This window comes from Lissotriton helveticus, chromosome 4_1 (genome assembly GCF_964261635.1).
Source record: "Lissotriton helveticus chromosome 4_1, aLisHel1.1, whole genome shotgun sequence".
Classification (NCBI taxonomy): Eukaryota; Metazoa; Chordata; class Amphibia; order Caudata; family Salamandridae; genus Lissotriton; species Lissotriton helveticus.
In genome coordinates, this window is record NC_136063.1 from 1,823,273,685 (window position 1) to 1,823,298,681 (window position 24,997).

The following is a 24,997-nucleotide window of genomic DNA, read 5'->3' on the forward strand; positions in this document are numbered from 1 at the left end:
AAGAGAGAGAGGTAGAACTCAGCCGCAGGCCGGCTAGATAAGATGATCGCATGTGGTCCTTGGGATGCCACATGGCCGGAACCCGGAAAAGCAGGGAGGGGCCAAGAGGGCACTGAAGGCAAGCGGGACGGCACTTGCGGCCATGGCAAGTCTGGACGGACATCCAACAAGTCGGTAGCAAGTTGAAGCCTAACCCCTTGGCAACAGTATCCGTGGTATTTGGGGCCCCCTCCAGAAAGTGATCTGATCAGAAGAGCAGATTACAACCAAAATGGACTGCATGAGCCACAATGGCAAATCACTAAATGAGGCAACAATAATGTTATGTATCACCATGAGAAGCAAATGTATGAATGTTTAAGTGTTTAATAAAATGAAACCTTTTTTGGCACCAAGCAAGTTGTCCATGATGTGTTTAAAGGTCTAAGGGGCGCAGTTAGAAAATGACTAAGGGGGGAGGGGCAACTCGCCAACTGGGAGGATTTTAATGACCCAAAAAAAACTATTTGTTAGCCTGAAACTGCCTAGAGGACCCAGGCATTAGAGTTGATAGTCTGCCTCTGTGGGAGAAAACTGCAATATGGTTCTTCAAGTCGAAGGAATAAGGGAGAGCAGACACTCTTGCTAGGTCAGGGGAAGGGAAGGTGCCAGGAGCTGCTGATTGCAAGACCGGGCAGGTCCAGGGGTGGGATTACCTCTGCTACCCATCAAGGGGCATTCCTCTCATCCCCTCTTGTTTCCCCTCCTAAGCCCACTTACAATTCGATCGTTTTTCATTTTCCTTGTCTGAGTTTCTACATCTCTGCTTATTGTTCTGCTTTTCGTTACTGTTGGCTCCTCAGGGGCGTGATGGTATATATGATCACTGAAGTGATGCTTGACTTTTGGTTGATGTCATTATGTTGCTATATATTGTGGCCACTATTCAAAAACGTTGATGCATGCTTGGACAGGTAATAGAAAATTAATGAAGAATTGAAATACAAAAAAAAAGGGATGGGGGAAGGTAGGCTGCTTGAAGGCTCGGTTGGAGATGCCTCACCTTCCTCACCTGCCTCGAGGGAGGGAAGGAAGCATTGAACTGAACTTTAGATCTGGTGGCAGAAAGGGAGATGAAGGAATAGCCCTCATCTGCAGTCAGACATCCTCTCCCTGTTTATTAATGCTATTGTAGTCGTTATTTTCTGTAACTATGAAATTATAAATAAACCATGTAATCAATATCAATATTTGGGGGCTGAGAACCTATTGTTAGAAATCAGCGACCAGTTCTGTAGCACAGGATACATTTTATTGTACAGTGAACTTTCAATTCTTGAATGGCTAGAGAAATGGGTCGTATAGGTGTTAATTGATATGAAAGTTTATCCACATATTTTCTAAGTCCACACTCAGATTTCTTCAGAGACTCCATTCATAAATCAATACTACATGTTACTTCCAATTTTTAATTTGTTTTATTCATACGAATATTGAAAAGCTTCTTGTTCACAGAACTCCTTTTGCTCTGCTCTGCTTTGCTCCCATGGAAATAACCCACTTCAACAGGGGTAGAAGCAATAAAAATAATGATATGAATATGTTGCATTTACATAACAAATGCTGAACACCGAACCACTTACAGTACTCAGTGCAACCGCGCAGCTGATGCATGCAGCAGGCTTACCGCGGGCACAGAAAGGTAAGCTCGTCTGCTCCCAACCGCACCTGACCATGCCCAGCACCACGACCCCTGGCCCTCCCAATCCCCGCAGTTACACCATTGCTGAGCTCTATGCCCTCGACACCCAAAAAAAACACTGCCACCTTGCCGACCCATGCTCCACAGTAGGACCTTTCACCTGCACCCACTGCAACAGCACACACACCAGCCCACCGACCAGCCCCACCCCAAAGACACCACAGATATCATCTGAACAAAAACACCAACTCACATGCACCCTTCTCAACACATACTCACTATGCAAGCAATTCTGCCAAATGGTGGGACCTCATCACCACCCTCGCACCAGACATTGTCTTCTTCACTGAGACCTGGCTCAACCCCACATCCGCCCCAGACATTGTCACAGCAATCCCGGCAGGATATAAAATCACTCCCAAAGACTGCACCAAAAAGCTGGGAGGAGCCGCCATAATCTACAAAGAGACAGTGCACCACCGACAACACCATTACCCCATGGAACATCTCAACTTCAAGCTCCACACAGACGACAAGACAACCATCAGTGGCACTCTTGCATACTGACCCCCAGGTCCATGCTTCAGCTTCTGAAACACTTTCGCAGACTTCGTTGAGCCCCTATCCTTAGACTCCAAGGACTACATCTTCCTCGGCGGCCTAAATTTCCACATCGATGACCCCTACAACAACAACACCGCACACCTCATCAACAGTATAAGCAGCCTCAGATTGACCCAGATTCTCCACAACCATACACACACCACACGACACTCTAAACCCCATTTTCACCTTCATCAACCGCGTCAAATACAGCCAGGTCGTAGAACTCACATGGACCGATCACTCCTTCGTCCACTTCAGCATCTCCAGTCCCAGCACCGCCACCCTCAAGAACATCAGCCCCTCTCACCGGAGGTGGAACAAAATCTCAACGATGAGCTGGACTGACGCCTTCAACACCTCCAACCCCTCTATCGCACCAATCTGGAACAGGGAGTGAAGAACTTCAATGCCTGGATCACCAATTGCACCAACAGCATCATCCAAATCAAAAGCAACATTCAGAGAAAATCTTAAAAAAAGGCCAGCTGATACACCCTAGAACTCAGAAAAGTGACATGAGAGAGCAAACAGCTGGAGAATAGCTGGCACACCAGCAAGGACACCTTCGACAGAGCAGCCTTCAAGACCTCTGTCACCACCTGTTGAGAGCAACAAAAAAGACAACCCTAGCTGTACACATCAAAACCAGCGCCAACACCACCAAGGAACTTTTCAATATCGTTTAGGAAATCTCCAACCCAGCTGCCGGTGAAAACAACACTTCACCCTCACAGGAGCACTACGACAACCTTGCCGACTTCTTCCACAACAAGATCGCAACCATATACAGAATCTTCAAACCCTAATCCACACCTATGGACTTCCTCAACAGATACACCACACCGCAACCGACACGAAATATATACTGACAACCTAGAACCTCCTCTCCACCAAGTGCACCATCTCCACCTTGAAATACATCCACTACAGAGCTCCCACAGACCAATGCCAGCACCACATATTCAACCGCGGAAACCAAAGAATCAGCCAGGAACTCACCACCCTGCTCAATACTTGTAGCTCCACTGCAACATTTCCCAATGCCAGACCACTACTCAAAAAACCCTCCGCTGACCCCAGCGAACCCAAAAACTACCGGCCAATCTCCTTGTTTCCATTCCCAGCAAAGGTACTGGAAAAGTTCATCAACAGGCAACACATGCTACTTGACACTGCCCAATCTGGTTTCTGCTGCCCTGATTGCAGCCACCGACGACATCCACACCCTTCTCGTCTGAGGAAAAACAGCAGCTCTGATCCTCCTCAAACTTTTGACAGCCTTTGACACATATCCCTCCACACACTGGCCGAAAGACTGCACCACATCAGCATCCAAAGGGAAGCACTCAGATGGATCACCACCTTCCTCACCAGAAGAACCCAGAGGATCCATCTCCTATCTTTCACCTGCGAACCCAAGGAGATTGCCTACGGTGTCCTCCGGGGCTCATCCCTTAACCCCATGCTCTTCAACGCATATATCACACCTGGCCAACATCATCAGATCCCACGGTCTCAACATAATTTCCTACGTAGATGACAATCAACTCATCCTCTCATTTACTGACGACCCCACCAGAACCAACTTTCACAGATGCATGATCAGCATCACTGATTGGATGAAGAACAACTGCATACAGCTGAATACAGACAAGATGGAAGTACTAACCTAGGACCCGCATCCACTCCCTCCAACCACGCCCGAAAACTCGTAATCATCATTGACTACAAGCTCACCATGAAAACACAGATCAACACTGTTTCCTCCACCTGCTTCCTCACCCTGCACATGCTACATAAGATCTTCAAGTGGCTACCCTTACACAGGAAACGCACTATGACACATGTCCTCATCACCAGCTGACTGGAATACAGCAACGCCCTCTATGTAGGAATTACCACACACCTCCTACAGAGACTTCAGAGCATACAGAATGCCCCAGCCAGACTCATGCTCTGCCTTCCTCAATTAACTCACATCACACCCCACCTCAGACAGCTCCACTGGCTCCCCATACAGAAGAGATGCCAATTCAAGCTGCTGACCCACGCACACAAGACTACACGCACGCAAGACTACACAACCAAGGACTAGCCTACATCAACTACCGCCTGAACTTCCACCAACCATCGAGAAGACTATGGTATGTCTCTCTCTCACTTACCTATGGTCCCTGCAGCTACAGAAGCAGGAGTGGAGGAAGCTCCTTCTCCGATATTGCAGCAAAGACCTAGAACAGCTACCCCATGCAACTCCAGACCATCACCTCACTTCTGGAATTCCAAATGGCCTTCAAGACCTGGCTGTTCTCCTCTGAGTACTAGAGGTGTTTTAAATTATAAGACCATGGAATTTTGGGAAATTCATACTTTTTCACTTGATAACATTGAAAATTATGATTTTTTGTCTAATTTTACATCAGCTTTTTGTTCTCTACAGCAAAAGTTTCTATTTGCAGGGTTTGGTTTTTTGCAGTTTCAATAGATCATCTCATGTGGCTGTTCTCTTTCATTGCTCTTCCCTTATCCCTTCCTCATTACATTAATTAGTCATGAAGCATTCTGCCTCCTAGCACACCCTCATGAAACCTGCGGTCTCAATTTTCCCTAAGATTTTCCCTGCCTGAGAGGACTCCTTCAAAGGGCTATCCCCTTTTGGTGGGCCAATAATAGGGAAAGTTTTTTTCTGTTTGATGATCAGTTTGAAGTGCATCCTCATTTGGGTGCTTGAGTGCCCCATTGGAATTCTGCTCACATTTTCCCTATGGCTTTTTTATTGCTGTTAGATGGTTGGCGTGTCTCCCTCATGGCTTGTTGGGTTTGGGCTCTTTGTCGTCTGCCTTAACTAGAATGTCGGTGACAATTTCAAATTGTCCCCTTGTCACGGTACTGTTGGCCAGAGGCCACCCGCTCAGCTGTAGACCTTGGTGAGCTCTTTCTACAGTCAGCTGTGTGCTGTTTTGTGCCATGGATCCTGCTTGAAAGTGGCGCTTCTTTGAGTTGTTAGTTCCGAGGCATTTTTGTCTGGTGTCTGACAGACTTCTTCCTGCAGGTTGCACGTCAGCTTTGTTGTTGGTTTTATTCCTCCTACTTGTGATGAGAGGTGTTGTTGGCTTGTGAGACCATGCAGCATTTTAATCTGTTGCCTGTATCTGCAGAGTTGTCTCTTGGTTTCTGGCTGGTGTCTTATTGGAGCAGGTTGGATACAGGGTTTTGGTTGCGCTTCTGATGCCTTTTTGGTGCATGATAGGATGATCAGTCATGTCTCTGTACTGGACATTCGCACCAGTTCCTACGGCTCTCTTTGGAGCATTTTTCAAGATACCAATGTGTGTCCATAATTGTTGGTTGACCATGCTTCCACGGGGTGCACTGGTGAATTTCCTGGTTGGCTCCTGTGTCTTTTTACTTTTAGGACCAACAGGGCTCAGTTCTTTGAGCTTCCTGGATTTGTTGTGCAGAATTCAATGTGTTGACCGCCACCGGTTCTGATGCCTTTGTCTTCATGTACTTTGAGTGCCACCTGGTTTGCTCACCTTCTATTCTAGCTACAGAGTGGATCCTTAATCAGCAGTCCTCCTTTTGAGTGGTTCTGGTCCCCATGAGAGAATCTGACTTTTTGGCTTCGTCTATATGATTGGACTTCGAACATCCGAGTTTTCTTTGTCGTTAAACAGTTTTTATGTGTTGGGTAGTTTTTTTGTTTTGGATTGGGCCATTCTCAGTTTTTCTGGGTTTCAGGTGTTGCCTTGCATTTGATGGCAGGGTTTGCTGTGCATTACAAGGCTCCTCTTTTGTTTCCCTCTTTTCTTGTTCATGGTGATAGGTCCTCTCTAAGTTATCCTCCTCTGTCTGAGTTCTCCCTTGTGTTGGGCGTCTTGACTGTCATTGGCCATGATGTGTTTGGGGTTGCTGCAGCCAGAGCTTTGGATACTGGTCTTGGCTGGGGTAAATTCGCCTTTTGGCTGCTACTTAATGTTTTGCCTATTTGCTTATGTTGGGGGATTTAAAAAGCACACTTCCACTGAAGTTTCATGACGCTGATTGCAAGTGCTCTAGGGACACTGTAGATTAAGGATGAAAGGCTTAAAGATAAGAGAAAGCTTCTCTAAACAATAGAATTTTCGATTGTTTTCTGAAGCTTGCAAGTAACAGTAATTAATGCAGTAAAGTGTGTAAGAGGTTCCATTCTCTGGCTGTGGTAACAAACAAAATTCTTTGACCCTAGCTAGCAGTTCTCACCTTGGGGACAATTAACAGAACAGTGTTGTTAGAATGAGGAGAGACAGAGGGAGTGTAAAGCACATAATTTGCCAGTAAAAAAGCAGGGTCTTGGCCTTGGGTAATTTTGTGCCTAATGACCATGGCTTTGAAAAAAAAAATACAAAATTCAACTGGCAGTCAATGAAGAGAAGAAAAGATGGGCGAGAGTGGTACGTGACCTCGCTGCAGCACAGTAGTGAGCTTCTGCCTGCTTCTTTGTGTATTTATTTATTGATAACGTTTTAAATAGCGCAAATTTGACCCTAGAAGGGTATCGGAGCGCTTTACAGACTAGTTCAATAAGTAGAAAATAGATAACCAAGAAACATAAACGCTGACAATGTCAGTTGCAAATCAGGAGTGGGACAGTGAGTTATAAACCAGTACTCAGACAGCGTGCAAGCCCTGGTTGGAGAACAGCGGCAGATCAATATCCAGAGAATGAGTTTGAGGGTTCAGGGTAGAGATTTGTTCATTAAAAGCAGTTTCACTTCATTTTTGAATGAAGTGATTGAAGGGATCATCTGATTTCAGGGGGCAGGGAGTTCCAGATTCTAGGGGCCAATCCGGAGAAGGCTCAGTTCTAAGTTTTCTTTTTTCGAAATTTTTGAAGTTTCAACAGTAAGGTTGTTGGTGTGTCTAGATGATCTGCCACTGCCGGACAGTTCCAGTTTGTCAGCTAGGTACTTCAGTGTATTGAAGTGTAGGGCTTTCTTGGTCATGCAAGCAATTTTCATCTGAATCCTTGCCTCATAAGGGAGCCAGTTTAGTACCTTCAGATTTGGAGTGGTGTGGCTGTACCTTTTCGATCCAGTGATGAGCCTTGCAGCAGAGTTAAGGGATGCCCTTAGTGGAGCCAACTTGGATCTCGGCAAACCACATTAGGTAGCACTCCCATAGTCTAATCTGGGGATAGCTAGCGCTTGCACCGCTGATTCAAGGTCTTCGAAGGGGAGGAAGGGTTTTATTTTTCTTGGAATGCTCATTTGAAAGTTTGCTCCTCTGGTGGCTGAGCTGATGTGTTCTTGCATGTTGCGATTCTTGTCAAGTGTAATTCCTAGTGATCTTGTGGAATCTATAATGTGTGGAAGGCAGTTGAAGACTGTTAAGTGTTTCATCCGATCTTTGATGTCGAGGGATCTATTTGGTGGGGCAATTAAGAGGAATTCGGTTTTAATCTGGTTGAGTTTAAGGTGGTTTCTGGTTAGCCAGTTATTTTTTTTGCAAAGTTGTGTTGTGTAGACGGATATCCTCAGGGGAGGAGATTTTAAGGTATAGTTGGGTGTTGTCTGCATACATTTTCTTTGGCAATCAAAAGATGGGTTGGAGTTTTCTTTGCTCATATATTTGTGAACCTTGTTGCCTGGATGATAACAACTGTGTTCTGCTGGTCGTGCTGTCGTGCTTCATGGGTGTGGAACCTTTGTCTTTTGTGCTCATAGTCTTACCAATGTTCTCCTTTATTTGGAGGTTTGAGCAGCTCCTCATGACTAATGAAGGAGCAAGGAGGGAGGGATAATGCCTAGAATACATACAACACGGGGTGGCATGTGGAGCACACTTGGGCTTGGCAGAGAAGCAGCTACTTGGGGGGCGGCCTATTTTGAAGTAAAGAGAGCACAAGCGAGTAAAAAGAGATGAGGGGAGGGAGCAGGAAGAGACTGTGAGGGGGACAAAAAGCAGTACCTCATGCACTGCAGAGCATTGTTTGTCGTCAAATGGGCAGGACGAATACAAGAATAGGGAAGAAAGCCACCGAATCAGGAGAGGGAAAGTGGGATAGAAATGAAACACATCAAATCATGAGCAAGGGGCATACTCAATTCAAACTCCAAGTCTATAGTGGATACATTAGGTCTGTTTGTGAACTAGCTATCGATATGTAAATATGAAAACTGAAAACGTGTGAGACGTGCAAGCAGAATCAAAACCAAATTGTACTTTTTCAGAATTAATAAAGTCTCATCAACTCCTGATGTCTCTTGATTTGTGGCTTTTCTGTTGCACGTGTAGTGAGAAGGTGCCCAGTTTTGAAACCGCCTCCCCATGGATACATCACATGTAGCTCAGCTGGCAACAACTATGGCGCCACGTGCAAGTACCAGTGTGACGGTGGATACGAGCGCCAAGGCCCTCCTACAAGAGTCTGCCAATTCAGCCAAGCCTGGTCAGAATTTGAGCCCATCTGTGTGCGTAAGTGTAAAATAACATAAGTCTAGATTGAAAAATAAATTAATCCATCTATGTAGAAATTCAGAATCCCAATTTAAATCCAAGTACATAGGTGGGTTCTCCTGAAGATGTAACCCTGAGGAATAGTTGTCAGGGAATTCATTTTCATTCCGACATACCGTGTTGATGGTGTGCTCTTAATGCTTGCCAAACCTTTCAGTTCAGTACTCTGTAAAGGTATACCGTTGCTCCATATACAACGTTGGCTTGGCTATGCATAATGAGGGGGTTAACCTTTCCGTTGTGATATTAGTGGTGACTGGATTGTCCATGTGCCAATGACCTCTGGAGCTGTGATTGACCTCATTTCCTACCTGCAAAGAAGTTTTTTTAACTAAATAAAGCAACTCGGTTACTAGTTCCCCTTAACTTCCTTCATATCCCCTTCCTCGTTGTGTCGCCAGCTATGAAAATCGTTGTCGACGTGAACTCTGCGGCAGCTCTTTTGGATCAGTTTTATGAAAAACGAAGACTCCTCATCGTCTCAGCTCCAGAATCCACAGACCGCTTCTACAAGATGCAGATTACCATCCTACAGGTTAGTGCGTCTCCTCAAATATTTAATTTCAGGCAATTACAGAACATGATCATCAGCAGGGGCTTGAAGACAAAGAAGACAGAATGCGAGATGCTACTGCTGCAAAGAGGTATTGCTTAGAATGAAACTGGAATTCCAAATATCCTTCTCAAGTTGGGGTTAGATAATGGTGGCCTATGTCCTAAATATCCACATCAGCTATGTTCATGAGTAATGTTATATGTGATGTATCATGCACAATGCCTTTAGAAGCTGTTTCAAAGGATTTTATGGCCCTGTATATGTTGAAACGTGGCTCCGAACAAGTGTATAGGTTATTCACGGGTTATTGACAAAAATCTTAAAAAGATGTCAAATTATGTATATCAGGGCTCACTCCTTGCATTTGCAGCCATTGGCCAGAGTTATAAAATGAATTGTGCTTCCTGTATATGAACCAATGTTAATGTCTAGCTATGGCTACCTGCAATGCCGTTCTTGCATTGTGGCTGATTTGTGAGTCAGGTGTAGTGCTAAACTTTGGTAGGGTCGCAAAGCAGTTTCTGACTTTTAAACATTGGGCCCCATTGGTGCAGCCCTGTCAGGTCTCTCAGGGTAACGTGCGATATGCTGTCCAGTTCAGGTTTTATTATTTTAATTCTAGGACATGTAGTCTTGATTATTCCATTATAAAACAGGACTACAAGTCCCAGATTTCAAAGTCAAATGCCTGCACTGGACTACCACTTCACTTATGGGCCTGGGAAACTTGGCAGCTATGTAGGTGGTGGGGCAGAACGATGTATGTGGCATTAGAGAAGAAAGGCGTGGGTGTTGGGAGAGTTAGAGGAGAACAGAAAGGATCAACTAAAGAAGCTAATACAACACAAATATAGTTTTTTTACTTTGTGCACTATGAATGGAGGGGTAGTCAAAAGCGCTCTACAACAAACATTTTGCGAGACTCCGTTTATTTTCATTTTATCGCCATTTGGGTGATAAAAATAGCAAAATTGAATGTTAATGGACTCCATTGCTGTCAGAAAGTTTTGAATCCAGCAATATCTAAAGTCATAACGCGTAGAGGTTGCGTACCTATTGGAAACCCATTTCACTTGTAGTAACTATTACATCTTCCAGCAATTTGGTGACAAAACACATTAGCCAATGCACAGAATTCTAATACAAAAGGCATTGTAATTCGTGTTTTTAACTTTTATGTCATGGTAGAGAGACTGGTCACCGTGGATGGATTATTCTACAATGTAATACTTCTACTACAAGATTACTATCGCGTGCCTTTCTACAGGCCTAATTTTGATGAGTCAGGTATTTTGGTAAGACTAATTCTGGAGCTGGCCAACCTTTCTCGCTCCCCATGTTTGGAGCCGAGATTTCAGTTGACACCATGGCTACTTGTGATCTGGTTGACAGCTAGTGAAGAGAATTCACAGTAAATATATAATATACCTTATTTTCAGATAAACATAATTGGTTACTTTAATATTTCTCTCATATTTCTCTCACATTCTTCTATCGATCCTGTAATGATCATGGGCCACTAGTCACCAATATCTCACGGCCACAGCTAGAAACTAAGATACCTTGGTGGTCATTTTTTCGGGTCTAACTTGAGGAAGCAGATTTTGGCAACATCAAAGGCTGAAATGCGAGTGTGCATTGCAAACTTTGAGTGCACAGACGTCAACATAGTCTCTGATGGCCTCAAAGCATTTATACGTGGGGAATGTTGTAGCAAATCAATTAGCCAGGCTAAAAGTGACATAAGCAAAACAGAAATACCACTATATGAATTCCTCTAACACAGGTAAAAGAATGCTTATTTGGTTAGACAATCCTGCCTCAAAACAGCAAAAGTAGTAGAAGAAATCATCCTCATACGAAAGAGACTACATCATTCTTCTGAAGAACATTGACAGGCTAGGTGAAGGACCTGACGAGCGAAGGCCTGTAAGCATCGTATATTTACAGGTTGTATGCTGGCATTGCAGAGTGAAGAAGTGACTTTTTATAACCACATATGGAACATTACAAATGGTTTTGCTAAAACACATACTAAAACACGACATATAGTTGACGTTTTCAAAACTTGATGAGTCTATGGTCCATAATGAGCAGACTCATATCGTACTAGAGTTAGACTTGAATAATTTCAGTTGTTCTTTGAAGGCTACTGAACAGGGCAAATTGATATAAAATTCATCACTATCCCTAATGAAAAGGTTCGACTGGTAAATGGTTTACAAATGAGTGTCACAAAAGTTTTTTTAACAGATTAATAGAACTAGTATAAGCAGCGGCACTGATGCATCACTATTTCTCGATTCGCCAAAGCTCCTCCTTCATGAATGATGGCCAAGATGATGGGGCTATGGAGCCCCAAGTCACTAACTTAACATCTATCTGATTCACCATTCTGAGGTGGCTCAGGAAAATTATCTGGATGTTGCCTGACAACACACAGAAGTCCGTGGTCAACGCTTTAATCACCTCCCGTTTACACTACGGAAATGTCCTCTACTTGGGGTCATCACAGGCAGTCATGAGACGCCTTCAACTTGTGCAGAATGCTGCTGCAAGATTACTTTGCAAGTGTCACAGAACGGAACGCATGTCCGGTCACCTTAAGGCACTTCATTGGCTAAGAATCGAAAATAGAGTCAAATTTAAGACACTGAGCCTTATGCACAGAATCAAATGGGGAAATGCCGCCGGATACCTACAAAACCTCGTGCACACCTACACTCCGGCTCGCTGCCGGAGATCTTCATCTCAAGGCCTTTTCTGCGTGCCCAAAGTGCGCCGAGCAAGGATCGGGGGAAGATCTTTCTCCCTGTTGGGCCCTAAGCTTTGGAACTCTCTCCCTCTGAATTTACGCTTGGAAACTCGTTACACCCACTTCCGCAGAGCCATAAAAGCATAGCTTTTTAATCAGTAATTTCCTACTGCCTCTCCTCCGAGTATTAAGATCAGCTCTTTGGTTTAGTATCTTCCAGCGCCGGGAAACCCTTTTTGGGTAGCTGTCGCGCTTTACAAGCATAATAAATAAATAAATAAAAACAGGTGCATCCTCTCTTTCTTACAGTCATTTATCTTTACATTGAGCTTTAAATACATGCCATAACTAAACCACAGGATATTCTTCCTTTCATGTTCAGTGGTCTCAATTTTAAGATATTTTGTCTTCGCTGACAACATATTATTGACTCCAAAAGTTGAGCTAGCGATTTGAGATGTCGCCAAGTTAACTCAGGAATTAGGGTGACTGGCAATGTAAAAAGTGAATACTCCCTCTGGTTCCTTTACCGATTTAGGTCGAGGAGCCTTATGGTTTTGAGTCTAGGCCCAAGGCCACTAGGTCTAGGAAGTTAATTTGAACCCATTCTGTGCAGCACAATAAAAATTGTGCGAGCTCCATAATTTAGCTCTCTTACATGGATAATCCTGTGTTATATATTCCTCTTTCATCTTTTTTTTTTCTAAAAAAGCAAATGGGAATTGCATGCTAAACGTGTGAAATATTTGTATGGTAGGAAATAGTCCACATCACTTTTAGCGAATGCAAAAATGTTTTTTACAATGTACTTCAAGCCATTTTAGGAGTTGCTAGGCTCCTCAAATGGCTTTATGACTCCATACAGAAACACTATCTGGAGGGGTTGAGTTTTAGGCATCCCTTTAAAATAGCGATACATTAGGAAATCGAAATCTCGAAATCTGGATGCAAAACATTGAAAAATTACTGACTCGCTAGCACAAAATGAGGATACTCCCAAGCTTCCTGTACGCATTGCAGAATTTCCCGCTCCTCATACTTAACACTTGGTTTACTTAGGCTCCAGCCCTCCTTCGCTCCATTCTGTGGAAGGGTTGGCCCCATCATATAGCCTTTAATAAATGCTGCAGATCGCTTTATGACAGGGTCTGAGGGCGACAGTCAGTGTACCATGCAGAGCCCACTGATCTGCCTGAATTCAGTCCACTAAAGGGGAAGATGCTTATGGGATGCCTAAGCCGTGGTGGTACCTTTCAGATTTACTGCTTCCTGGTATGCAATGACCCGGAAGCACACAGGATTCTCCAACACATGTGGGAGCAATGGCTGGACGATCTGGAGGATACTGAATGGTCTGAGGCCTGTATGTCCCCTCTCAAGATTACTATACCTTTGTGCCTACGACTGACACAACTGCATTATCTGCACACAACTTATTTTACACTGCAGCGGCTCTGGTTTGCTGGAATTCTGTCAGACTCTCACTGCACCCACTGCTACTTTTCAACCATTGATTTATTTCACATGGTCTGGCAGTGTCCGTCTGTGGCGCTCTATTGCACATTTATCACTCAGTCTGTATTTCATGTGCTGGATAGAACGATTGTGCTGATGTCAAAGTTGGCTTTTCTGGGTCTCCTGGATGAAACTGGGGGAGCCTGAGAAGATTGAATACTTGTGGGCCTTGTGACAATGATTGCTAAACTAGACATTGCAAACAAATAGAAATGTCAACACCCTCTGACACTATCGGACTGAAGGACAGGTATGGACTGGTGTGCCAAACAGAAGAACTTATTTATGTCGCATGGGGCTACCCCCACAAATTTGCTAATATTTGGGGCAAATGGGGGAATACTATGGTCTTTTGATTAAGCCTGGAGGCGCGACTCCTGAAGAAGGTGATTCAAATTAACTGCTTGAAGGCTTGGGTAAAGGTGGTATGGGTGCAGTCAATAGTCTTTATCTTGTTGTTGTACCTATGCTTCAAAAAGCGATACAATTTGTTAATAATAAAAATGACTGACTCGCAATTTGGGATGGTAAGGCATTCACAAAAGGGAAGAGATCCTTTTGTGGTCTTTGTCATTCATACTTGCTGATTATCGAACCAATACATGGTGGAGGCCGCTGTCTTTGATCTACTGTTTCAGCCGATACCTGAACAGTTCCTAGCAATGAAACAGCTGCCATGCCCAACAGACTGTTTGATCAAATTCTGAATTGATAGCGATCTAACGACCTTGGACAATTCACCTCAGGGAGAAACCCGATTAGAACACAGTCCAAAGCCTTAACCCAACAGCTCTCTGAAATAAATGTTTCTTATCTGAAACACCTGCTGGTATCCTAGCTCCTCAGTAATCAAAACTATCCATGGCTCCCAATACTCTTCCATTTACACCCGCAAATACAACCTCTTGCCAAACACTAAATTGTAGATGCAGTCTCCTCCAAAGAACTGCAAAGGAAGAGCACTGAAAATGCCTGGAATGAGTCTAATATACTGTGTATATTCCAGATGCTAAAAATTAGCTTGCATCAGGACAAGGAAGAAATATTTTCGGGCCTACACTGCTGAGTCTAAGAATTGACCAAAGAACTGTTGCAGAAGGTGTCTAAGGTCCTGTCATCTCGTCTGCCATCAACAGGCGTCTGTGATAACTTTTGGTTATTCATCATGTAACAACATTGATATGAGGACACATGCTCACACTTTTTCTCCACTCCCATGGAGCACTTCCCTCCCTTATATACCTGTACATCCCTCTTTGTTTATTTTCGCCTGTTTCTACATAAGAAAAAGAAGAAAATTCCGTTCTCCTTAAAAAATAAATCTCACTATCCAGCGACCTCTGCAAGACAAAGCTTATTATTTCAAGTGTCACATGACGTACACTGATCTTTATTAGTCTAATCAGTTGCTGCTTCCAAGTAGACTCACCCCTCAACATGCAGTCATCAACACCAACACCAAAGAAAGTCTTTGCAGACGTTGACAATCTATCTAGCTATAGGCCTATCTCTGGTCTACCATGTGTTGCTAAGGCCGTTGAAACTGTCAGTTGCCCATTGTCCTTCTACCTCTAGTCACCTTGCCTCCAAAATGTCTTTGAGTCAGGTTTTTAAAAAAGTCATAGCATGAAGGCCACGCTACTAAACATCAAGGAACAACAATGTTACTGTCACCATGGTATCCCTTCCACCTTCATCCTTTTAGATTTTTCTCATGCCGTTGATACTAACCGGCCATCCAATGCTACTTGATAGTGCGGCTAAATCTGAAGCCATCTGTGAAATATTGCTGCTGTGGTTTGAGTCATTCTTGCAAAAAAGGTACCCATCAAGTCAAACTGGATCAATTCCTCTCTAGAACAGTCAACATCAGGTGTGGTTTCCCCAGGTTTGACCTTGTCATATACACTAATCAAGGTCCACATGCACCCCTTGCATTATTCTTAGACATATACAGTATTATTGCCACACAAATGATGCTGATACTCAGCTCCATCTTAAGCTTGAAAATTAGCCTTATAACCTTCAGAATTTGTCTCACTGCATGTGACAGATCCATCACTGGATGCAGCTAAATTGTGTCTGCCTGAATGGCGTAAACATTAACTTTATTCTCATGGTCCTTTCCCTCAATTTTAGCCTCAGGAACTGGCCTCTCCTTCAGTTCCAGTAGGTAATGTATACAAAGTGGGTGTGGTTTTTGATGGTGAGCTATCTTTTACTTTGCAAATGAATGTCTGATGACAAGGCATTATGTCATTACGTCAGAACGGCAATCAAATCGCACTCATCCTTGTTGTGGTCATTCCCCACCTGGACTCCTGCAACAGCCTACATGCTGGTCTCCTCTTAAAAGTCCAAGGAATTGAGAACTATGCATCTCGCATCTTGTTTGTTTGGAAGCAACCTGATCATATCATACCAGCACTGAAGTTCCCTATCACTTGCTAACCCCAAAAGAACATTCAACCTTTAAGCACATTATTGCTGAAAAGGAGCTCCATGCTCGGTCATTGAATTTCCCAGGCAAACTGATCTTAAGCAGGGTTTTAAAATGCCAGAGCCTTTTATTCTAATATTGGCCTACAACCTACATTTGTAAGTATTTTTATCTAGAAGTAGGCTTTATAAAAATATCGCAGGTGTTGTGCACATTTGCCACTGCAGGCAGGCTCTTTAAATTTCGTGCACACCATAACTATGGAGATTGTTTTTCACAGTGAGGTAACCTAAGTTCTACTGTTTTCCTCGGATTTGAAACCAGCACACCATTCAATAATTATCCATCCTTCCTGGCCACGGACATGCTGTCAGGGCCACCTGGGCCAAATACTATTTTCATACAATGTGATATTGGGAAATCAAGCATAAGTGTTGCATTTACAAACAAAGATGTGTTGAGCAAATGTTAATTTCCGCCATTTGTTTTCTCACGTTTCCACCTCTTTCTTTAGCAAGCTACATGTGGACTGGACCTGCGCCATGTAACAATCATCGAAGTGGTGGGGCAGCCTCCTTCGGAAGTTGGAAGAATCAAAGAGCTCGCTCTGTCAGCTGGAATCATTGACGACCTCAGGTAAAGAGAAATGAAAGGGCAGGAAGCCCATATTTTCTTCAAGGGCCTCCTGTGATGCTACACACCATACCACAATAGGTGATGTGGTACATATACGCCTGGATGTCACTCCAGTGGGGCAGATCCACTTCATGTATACACCTTACGCTATTTGTTGTTCCTTGAAATTCAAGAAAATCTGATACACAATAGGTCACAATTACCACAACTTTAAGACTAACCCAAAGATACTTATCATTATGCCAGTGCTTTGTCATTTGGCGAAGTACTTGAACAGGTGTATGTGCCTTATTGACCCCTCACAGTGAGAAGGTGCTTAGGACCTGCATCCCCTCACTGTGGCTCACTGGCCTTCAGCCAAACGCTTCGGTGGCTCACAATAGCAGACGAACATGCTTCAACACTGCCTTCTATTACTTACACTTATGTCTGTGATTTGCAAAGACCATAGTTGCAAAGCAACAGAGTGATGTACAGAGTGAGAATTTACAAATTAGATGTTAAAGTAAGGTGATGGCAAGTGCAGAAGGAACATGCAAGCGAGTAGAGAGTGGGGAGGAATTACAATATCCATATGGAAAGTATGTAGCAGCTGGGACATGGTGAGAGATAAGGCAGGGAACAATGGATCAATAGCAAATGTTATAGATTAGAGATAGAACCCCAAGTTTAGGGCAAGGGGAAAAGTTACAGGATCTATAAGAGCAAGCTCAAAATGAGAGCAGGTCGTTGTTAGCAAGGGCATAGTGGAGATCTGTTCAGTTGCTCTTTCTGGAAGTAGAGCCTGACTGGGATGAAATTCCACCCAATTGAAACCTGGTAAGAGAAGGCCTAGAATCTTCACTTCTCCTTCCTCTGTTTACTTGTTTACAGTCTGCCAATGCTGCTGCCCATTAAGCCAGTTTCACAGGAGGTCTTAACCCTGGTCACCAGGTATGGTGGTTGCTGTAGCTGACTGACTGACATGTAGACAAATCATCAGGTATCTCCTGGAGTGTAGGCAGCCAATGTGAGAAGTTGGCCTGGTATATGATGTCCACTATTCTAGTGGGCATCTTGCACCAGTCCAAACGACCCTTATTGATGGTTGGTTGTAAACGCAACCTTATAGAAAGCTATCCTAGTGGTAGCTGTGGAGAGCAGCCTTCAGGCTAAGAATTAGAGGCGAGTTAAGCAAGTTGTTTTACCAATTATAATCTCTTGAATGACCAAATGAAAGCACACCACACAAGTTATATATCAAATATATATATGTATTTAATCTAAACACAACCCCTCTGGTCTCTTTATGAGGTCAGAGGTAAAAGTACAATGCAAGGAACTTAATTATCATACGATAAGTTGCACAGTATACGTTATGCCCTAGGGACCTCACAAACCATATACTAAAATAGTGGTATAAGGACCACGTAAGAATTAGAAAGCAGGCTTAGGGCCTGTAGAACCGCTGGGGCTACCTAGAATCACTAAAGGTTAGGATGCAGGAGACCCACGGGGGACCCGTGCAGTGTCTAAACACAGCCGCGGATCACCATTGACTTTCTATGGAGAACGAACAAGTTACAATTTTAAAGATTAAGGGCACTTCTAGGTGAACTACGATGGAACCCTTTTAGACTAGGACACTTTGAGAGTCAAGACCCACGGGAGCACTGGAGTACTCGTGTTACCTCACCCAGGGAAGCCGGGTGCATAGGTGTCTTTTGGTGTCGGGTTTCGTCGTCGATTCTTATGGAGGGCTGCGAAGAAATGCTGCAGGCGACCATAGGAAAAGTGTCCGGGTGGATCGGAGATGTGAAGAACCTGAAAGCAGAAGAGACAGAGTCTGGTTCACTAGCCAGTGGCCAGGATGGTGAGGAGAAGATGCCAGCCGATGTTGGGTGAATTCAGGTGAAAGAGGTGAAGCTTGTCTCTACAGCCGCGAGGACCAGGAGGTGGATTCAAGCTGTCCCACAAAGGATCTAGTTGACTGCGGTGTCGGAATCTGGATTGGACCCAACAAGCCTTGACAATAGCAACCCACGCAAGATGTCAAGATTGGCTTTGGTGTAGACCAGCAAGCTCTGAGGGACTCCTCCTTTGGAGAGGAGTGGGAGCAGATCTGGAGCAACCAGGAAAGCTCAAGAAATCAAAGATGGCGCTTCGTGGGGGCTCGCTAGCCAACAGACTAGGAACTGCGAAGGCGCCTCAAGGTGAAATGCACAAAGCGGGCCCACGGGACACTCTTGGAGTCTAGGCCTCTGAGCTTCGGTGCAAAAGGTGCTCGGGGCAGGGGCTTCAAATACTCAAAACCACAACTTCGGGATACCTCGGGAAGTAGATGCAGTCGCACAAATGCAGGATGTCCAGGAGTTCCGGTCCCATGTCTCTCGTGTCCGCTACAGGTCTCAGCTCTGCTGGGAGCGCAGGTCAGCGTCAGAGATGTCTGGAAGTCTGAGTCCTGTGTCGCTGATTCTTCGGGATCCGGTGGGAGCCTCGAAAATGCAGACCGGCAAAGATGCTGTTGGTGCCTGTTTGGACAGAGTTGTCACTCCTTGACCACAAGGGAGATTTCTTCCATCTTCCCATCGAAATGGAATGTCGAAGGTCCAGGAATTATGTATCAGAGTTGCATCCAGGGTAATCTAAAGTCTCAGGGACTGGGCTCCTATTCTTATAGTAAGTGTAGGGGTTGGACTAACTCTAAGGTGCCTCCTATGGGTGGACCAGGAGAGGGGGTGGTTACACCCCTTCCCCATTGTCCAGTTTCGCGCCAGAGCTGGGGCTGAGTGCCCCAGCAACTAGTTTGAACTGGGAAATGCATGGAGCACCTTGTGTGCCCCAGGCGGTGTCTGAAAAGCATTCACTGAATGCAACCCACCCTGCCCCAATACACTAAAGCCTGTCTGGGGAGGTGCTAGCACCTTCCTGGACAGGAAACCTATTGTCCAGGCCTCCCCTGCCAGAGTTTCGTCCAGCAGCAGGGGGGCAGACTCGTGTCTGTGGCCGTAGCATCCATTTTGTGATGCTGGGGCTCTGTTTAACTTTAACCGGGTTTACCAGCAACTACATGTTTTCTCCCTCTAGATGGGTGGAATGCTACCCTCGCCGCCAGAACTCGTGGGGTGGGGTAGTATTCCAAAGTGTTTGACATCTTACACGACATGTTTTGATAAAGCCAAACCAAAGTTAGCATTAACCGCGAGGATTATAATGCACTTAAGAGTATATGGTATGGCTATATCATAGAACAGCTATAATGAGATGGTTCCGAAAGGTGCAGAGGGGCTCAGCTCATGCTAGGGCACCCTCTCACACAAAACCAAGCACTCTGCCTCCAGGATTGTCAAGGCCTGCCATAGGAGTGACTTATAGGTTACTATGTGTATATATATATATATATATATATATATTACCTACTGGCGGTCGCCAGTAGGTATATATAGTTAGGATTTTTTCCCTATGGGATTTTTGAAAATTCTATGTCTAATAACTTTGGCGTTTGTGGACGGAATTGGCTGAAATTTTCAGGAAAATGGAACATTTGGTTTCTGAGCAGCCCCTGGAAATATGGGGGGGGTTCGTCAAGGGGTGGCCGAGAAAAAAGGGGGGTCCCAAAACGTGTTTTTCCCATGTTAATTTCCATAGGGCGGTTGGCCTCACTTTTAGGCCGAACGGCTGAATGGATTTGCACGAAACTTGGCAAAATTGTAGGGACTGTTAGCCCGATGTGCCTTTGCTAGGTCTCAATATATGTGCTCCAGTGGATTTTGAGAAATTAACGTTCAAAAAAAGATATATATCTGTAAGCGCGCTCCAGGCAGCGCTCCGGTTCGCGTACCTGACGCGTAACGGAACTTCGCGTAGCGAAGCTGATTGGCTCTCCGGTGTCTGTCAACATTCTAAACAGTCCGGAGCGGCCGCCATCTTGTCTCTCGGTAGGATCGAGAGACAAAAGGAGGCCAAAACAAAGGGGGAAATGACCATAAGGGGGCATAGTTGATCCTCCCTGACCCCCTAGGTTTGATGTGGAGGCTTTGAAAGGGCCCCGCGGGGAGCGCCCGGTCCGCGAACCGGGAAGCGTTCTGGGGAGCGTACTATAAGGAAAAAAGAATGATAGACTTTTCAAATACTGTATGTTAATTGATTGTTGGTTTTTTTGATTATTTTTTAATTTCTTTATTTTTTAAGCAATTATTTATTATTGTGATTGTGTTTCAAAATTTAATAACATTTCTAACATTTCACTGTCTGAAATGTCGTCATTTTCATTGAACATAGCTTGTAATCTCTGAGTGTGTAAAATGTCCTCATTTTGAAGGAGGTCATCTACTGCTTGCACACATTGCAGTAGTTCTTGGTCCCAAGTTTCATCCATAAATTCTATATAATTTGGATCAATTAATTCTTGGCTGCTCTCTTGCAGGACAATTTGAAATGAAACTTTCTGTTCGCCTTCCATGTTGCCTGAAATTTGGATAAAAAAAATATATATTAGTAGAGATAGGGCACTGTTGGGATTAATTTTAGATAGGCAGTTTTTATCAGTGAATTTATCTTTGGGCAGTGCATAGTATCAGAGTGGAAGTAGGAATATAAAAAAGTGTATGTGATTTAACGTAAGTAAATTCATAATTATACAAGAGAAACCTAACTCTATCCATAACTATAACAGAGAAGTCTATCTAAATCTATAACTACTACAGAGGGATAGTATATAACTATCAGAAAAAGTTTATCATATTAACTGATAGTGCACAATATACTTCAGTTTTTAAAATAACAACTTACCTTTACAAAGAAGTTGAAGTGATTAGTGAAAATCCAATTGAAATGTACACCAGGAAGTAGTAGTCAAAATGGCTGTGTTTCCTTCTCTTCCTTTATATATATTCAGGTATATAACCAATCAAATGTCAGGTAAAAAAAGTAGAAAATGAAAGTAACATTTTCATTGGTTGTCAATTCCAACACTTCAGATGTGTTTTGTGAAGTAATTTACCTCACGGTATTTAGAGAGGTCTACAGGCTAAATGGCTAAATGGAATTTCAATCAAATTTGTGAAAATGATAGGGATTGGTATGTAGTATGAGCTAATCTATATTTGGTGAAAGTGTCTCCAGTCGTTTTTCTGTAAAGTACTTTCCCACCTTTTTTGATGGAGCGCTTCCCGGGGAGCGCCCCGGTACGCGAACTGGCGAGCGCCCCGGTACGCGAACCTGAAGCGTTACGGGAGTCCACCATTTTGTGTTTCGGTCGAATTAAGATACAAGATGGAGGGCAACTAATGTTCAGAATGGGTAGAAGGGGGCACGGTAGACTTATCTTGACCCCCTAGGTTTTCTGAGGGTGGCTGAGGAGGCCCATATGTGCGGAAATTTATTTATTTTTTTTTAAATTTCGCGAGGTTAGCTTCCGGTCCGCGTACCGGGTAGCGCCCCGGGGAGCGTACTTTGTTGAAAATTTGTGAAAAAAGTTAGAGTAAAATAATAATTGTGAGTGATCAGATGTAGGGTAGCTCGGAGAAGAGCTTTTGGGTTTATGGTACATTTAGGTACTTATAAGTAGGTACCAATGCACAGTCTTAAATTCAGAATGAAAATTCTGTTGCCCTCATCTGAGAAGTGAACTCCATCTCCTCTGTAGATATCTTGCATGTAGTAACGCAAGTTATTGTTGTACACGGAGCCCATTCCATGGTCTCTCATGTAAGCTGAAACATATTTGTTTACATGCTTCCTCGACTTCTCAATTTGTGGACAAAATTGGTTCGACCACCTCCATTTCTGTCTTTGGCATATATTTGAATATACCAAGGCAGTCTGAGGAAAAAGTGCCATTAATTGCTCAAAGGTGTCCTTTAAAAGCATTTCCAGACCTACCCCAGTCAAAGTGCCCAAGTCATTACCTCTACAGTGCACAATTAACAGGTCAGGTTTTGGCAAATGCATAAAGGTTTTCACCAATGGTATCAATTGGTGACATTTTAATCCTCTGTGGTGTGGAAAAGTAAAATTTTGCCATGTTCTGTGTCCCTACGTGTCATCCATCATATGTTATGTGTGCATGATTAAATATGCATATGTATTCCCCATGTCCGATTCAAGACGCAATTATAGTTGTGTCCACCTCTGGTATGTCATTTCCCAGTTCTCGTGAGTAATATGAGTGTCAGGCCTATGTAAAGTTATGTTGCCACGTTTCTCAGTGTGCACGTTAATTCATTGAAAGTCCCCGTTTCTAGGCCTCAACAGGGCCCGGACACCAGATTCAGCTCCTGTCTCCTGAAGCCTCGCTGAGGAGCGATACAGCCCCCACCTGTATCCTCGACCTTTCACTTACTTCCTGCCTCGCAGTGCCCGGTGCAGCTTGGCTCTGCCTCTGAGTCTGCCAAGACTATGTTATGATTCCAGCTATCAGTTTAGTCCTCCTTCTCTGCATTCCCAAGCTACTGAACTGCATCAATAGTTTCCGTCATTGTCTAGCCTATTCGGCCCCATGTTAAGAGAAATACTGTATTTAATGGTCATTTAATATTCTTCATCACGCACTACATGTAGAATAAATGCATGCTCTAGCCTTAGAGTCTGTTAGCTTTTCCCCTCATGACTTCTAGTTTATATCAACATGTTCCCTAAACATTAGATACCAGATAGGGTTTAGGTACATGTCGCTCCGACCCTCCAGACTTTAGTCTCTGCTCCTAGCACAGAGTTCATAGCCCCCAGCTTCTCCTAGTAACACGTCATTGCCAGTTTGCGCGCACCATCAGGTTAGAGGTCCCGGCTCCTTAGGTAGCCCCCTCCAATGTTTCCGCCCATTCATGACATATTCTGTTACATTTGCATCACATGTCTATGTGCACACCCAGTTACACCCTCTTTAGCCCTTATCTTTCGCGACTGTTTCGCGTCATGCCTCTTGCTCCACCCACTGCTACGCCCATTGCAATGTAATGCTATGTGTTGGCGTTATGTATATATGCTCATGTATTGTTATTAAAAAGTGTTCCCAGTTCCGATCCTGTTGGTGAGCCATTCTAGACCCTGACCGCGGCAGCGCTGCCAGGCTTGCCATCCTATTCCGTGCAGGTTGTCCTGTTCCTGTCCTTATGCTGTAATAAACCTGCAAAACTCCTACTACCTCGAATTTTGACTCTTATTTATTGAGCTATCTGTTATTCATTCATTCATTCAAAAATAGATCCGGTATTATTTATTTATTTACCACATAATGGCGCCCGAACAGGGACTTGCCCTTTCCCCACGCGTCGGTGAAGCCACGCCGACCCCCTGACCCTCTGCAGTCGTGACGGAACTCTTCTGCGCAGTGGCAGATATTTCTGCTCAAGTATCCCTCAGGCCCACGGAGAAGACGGAGGAGGCGGTCCAGCATCCAAACGAGACGGTGGAGGAACGCGGCGAGTCCCGACCAGAGCCCAAGCCAAGAGTACAAGGTCCGAGGTATCCGGAGGTCCACCCGTAACTGAAGTCCGAAGTTCGTCGTCATCGTCGTAGCAGTGCAGTCCAGTCCGAGGCCTTCCGTTCTTGCTGCCCGGTGAGTACCGTTACTGGGGTGGTATCTAGACAGGGTCAATTTAAATTGACTCTGGTCTGTGGGTTGGTGGTACACAGTCCCACAAACGAAGTGTCCACTTCGGTGGATGCGGGTCCTGACGTGTCTCTTTAAGAGACCGGTAAGTTTCGTACTGTTTCAGCAGTGCATCTAGTTTCTGTTCTAGTCAGTTCTGTTCTCGAGAAATTTCAAGTGTTCTGTTCGCAATATTTCCAGGTAGTATTCTGTTCGAACTGTTATTTTAAATGTTTTTCATGTATTTTAATGTCGTGGTATGAATAGGGAATAAGTATCGTGTTTATTGTGTATTGTATTGTGTCTAGATTACAGTTCAGTCATGCCCATATTTTCCAAGTTACGTCAGTTGAAAACTAGAAAGGGTCTGCTGGAAGCAGCAGTTCCCGTCCCGCCTAGGGACAGTCCAGGTCACTTTATGTATCAGAAACATGGCATAAGCGCCATATTATATTTAGATTTATGGGTAGAGTATACAAAGGAGCTAGAAGAGAAGTATAGATGGCCCGTATCAGGTACGTGGGATGCCGAGTGCATCATGAGAGTAGAGGAGGCATTATGGAAAAAGAAAGCCAGACAATCACAGAAAGATGCCATCGAGCTATGGCGCAAAGAAGCTCATAAAAGAACCGAAAAAGAAATCAGAAAGTCAGAACTAAGTAGAGAATCCCAAGAACGAGCCCAAGAAAGGGAATTAATCGAGATAGGTGAACGAGTCAGAACTGAGCAATCAGACAGAC

The 24,997-nt window shown here is 44.2% G+C and overlaps 1 protein-coding gene across 4 annotated transcripts in view; it reads left to right on the plus strand.

Annotated features, from left to right (window-relative positions):
- Positions 1-24,997, plus strand: part of SRPX2 (sushi repeat containing protein X-linked 2) — a 454,362-nt gene that overhangs the window by 321,684 nt on the left and 107,681 nt on the right. For all 4 annotated transcript variants that reach the window (XM_078688454.1, XM_078688455.1, XM_078688457.1 and 1 more), the window contains 3 exons: positions 8,564-8,743; positions 9,187-9,320; positions 16,566-16,687. In XM_078688454.1, the coding sequence (XP_078544580.1) occupies positions 8,564-8,743; positions 9,187-9,320; positions 16,566-16,687 (436 nt within the window). The remainder of the gene's footprint in view (positions 1-8,563; positions 8,744-9,186; positions 9,321-16,565; positions 16,688-24,997) is intronic.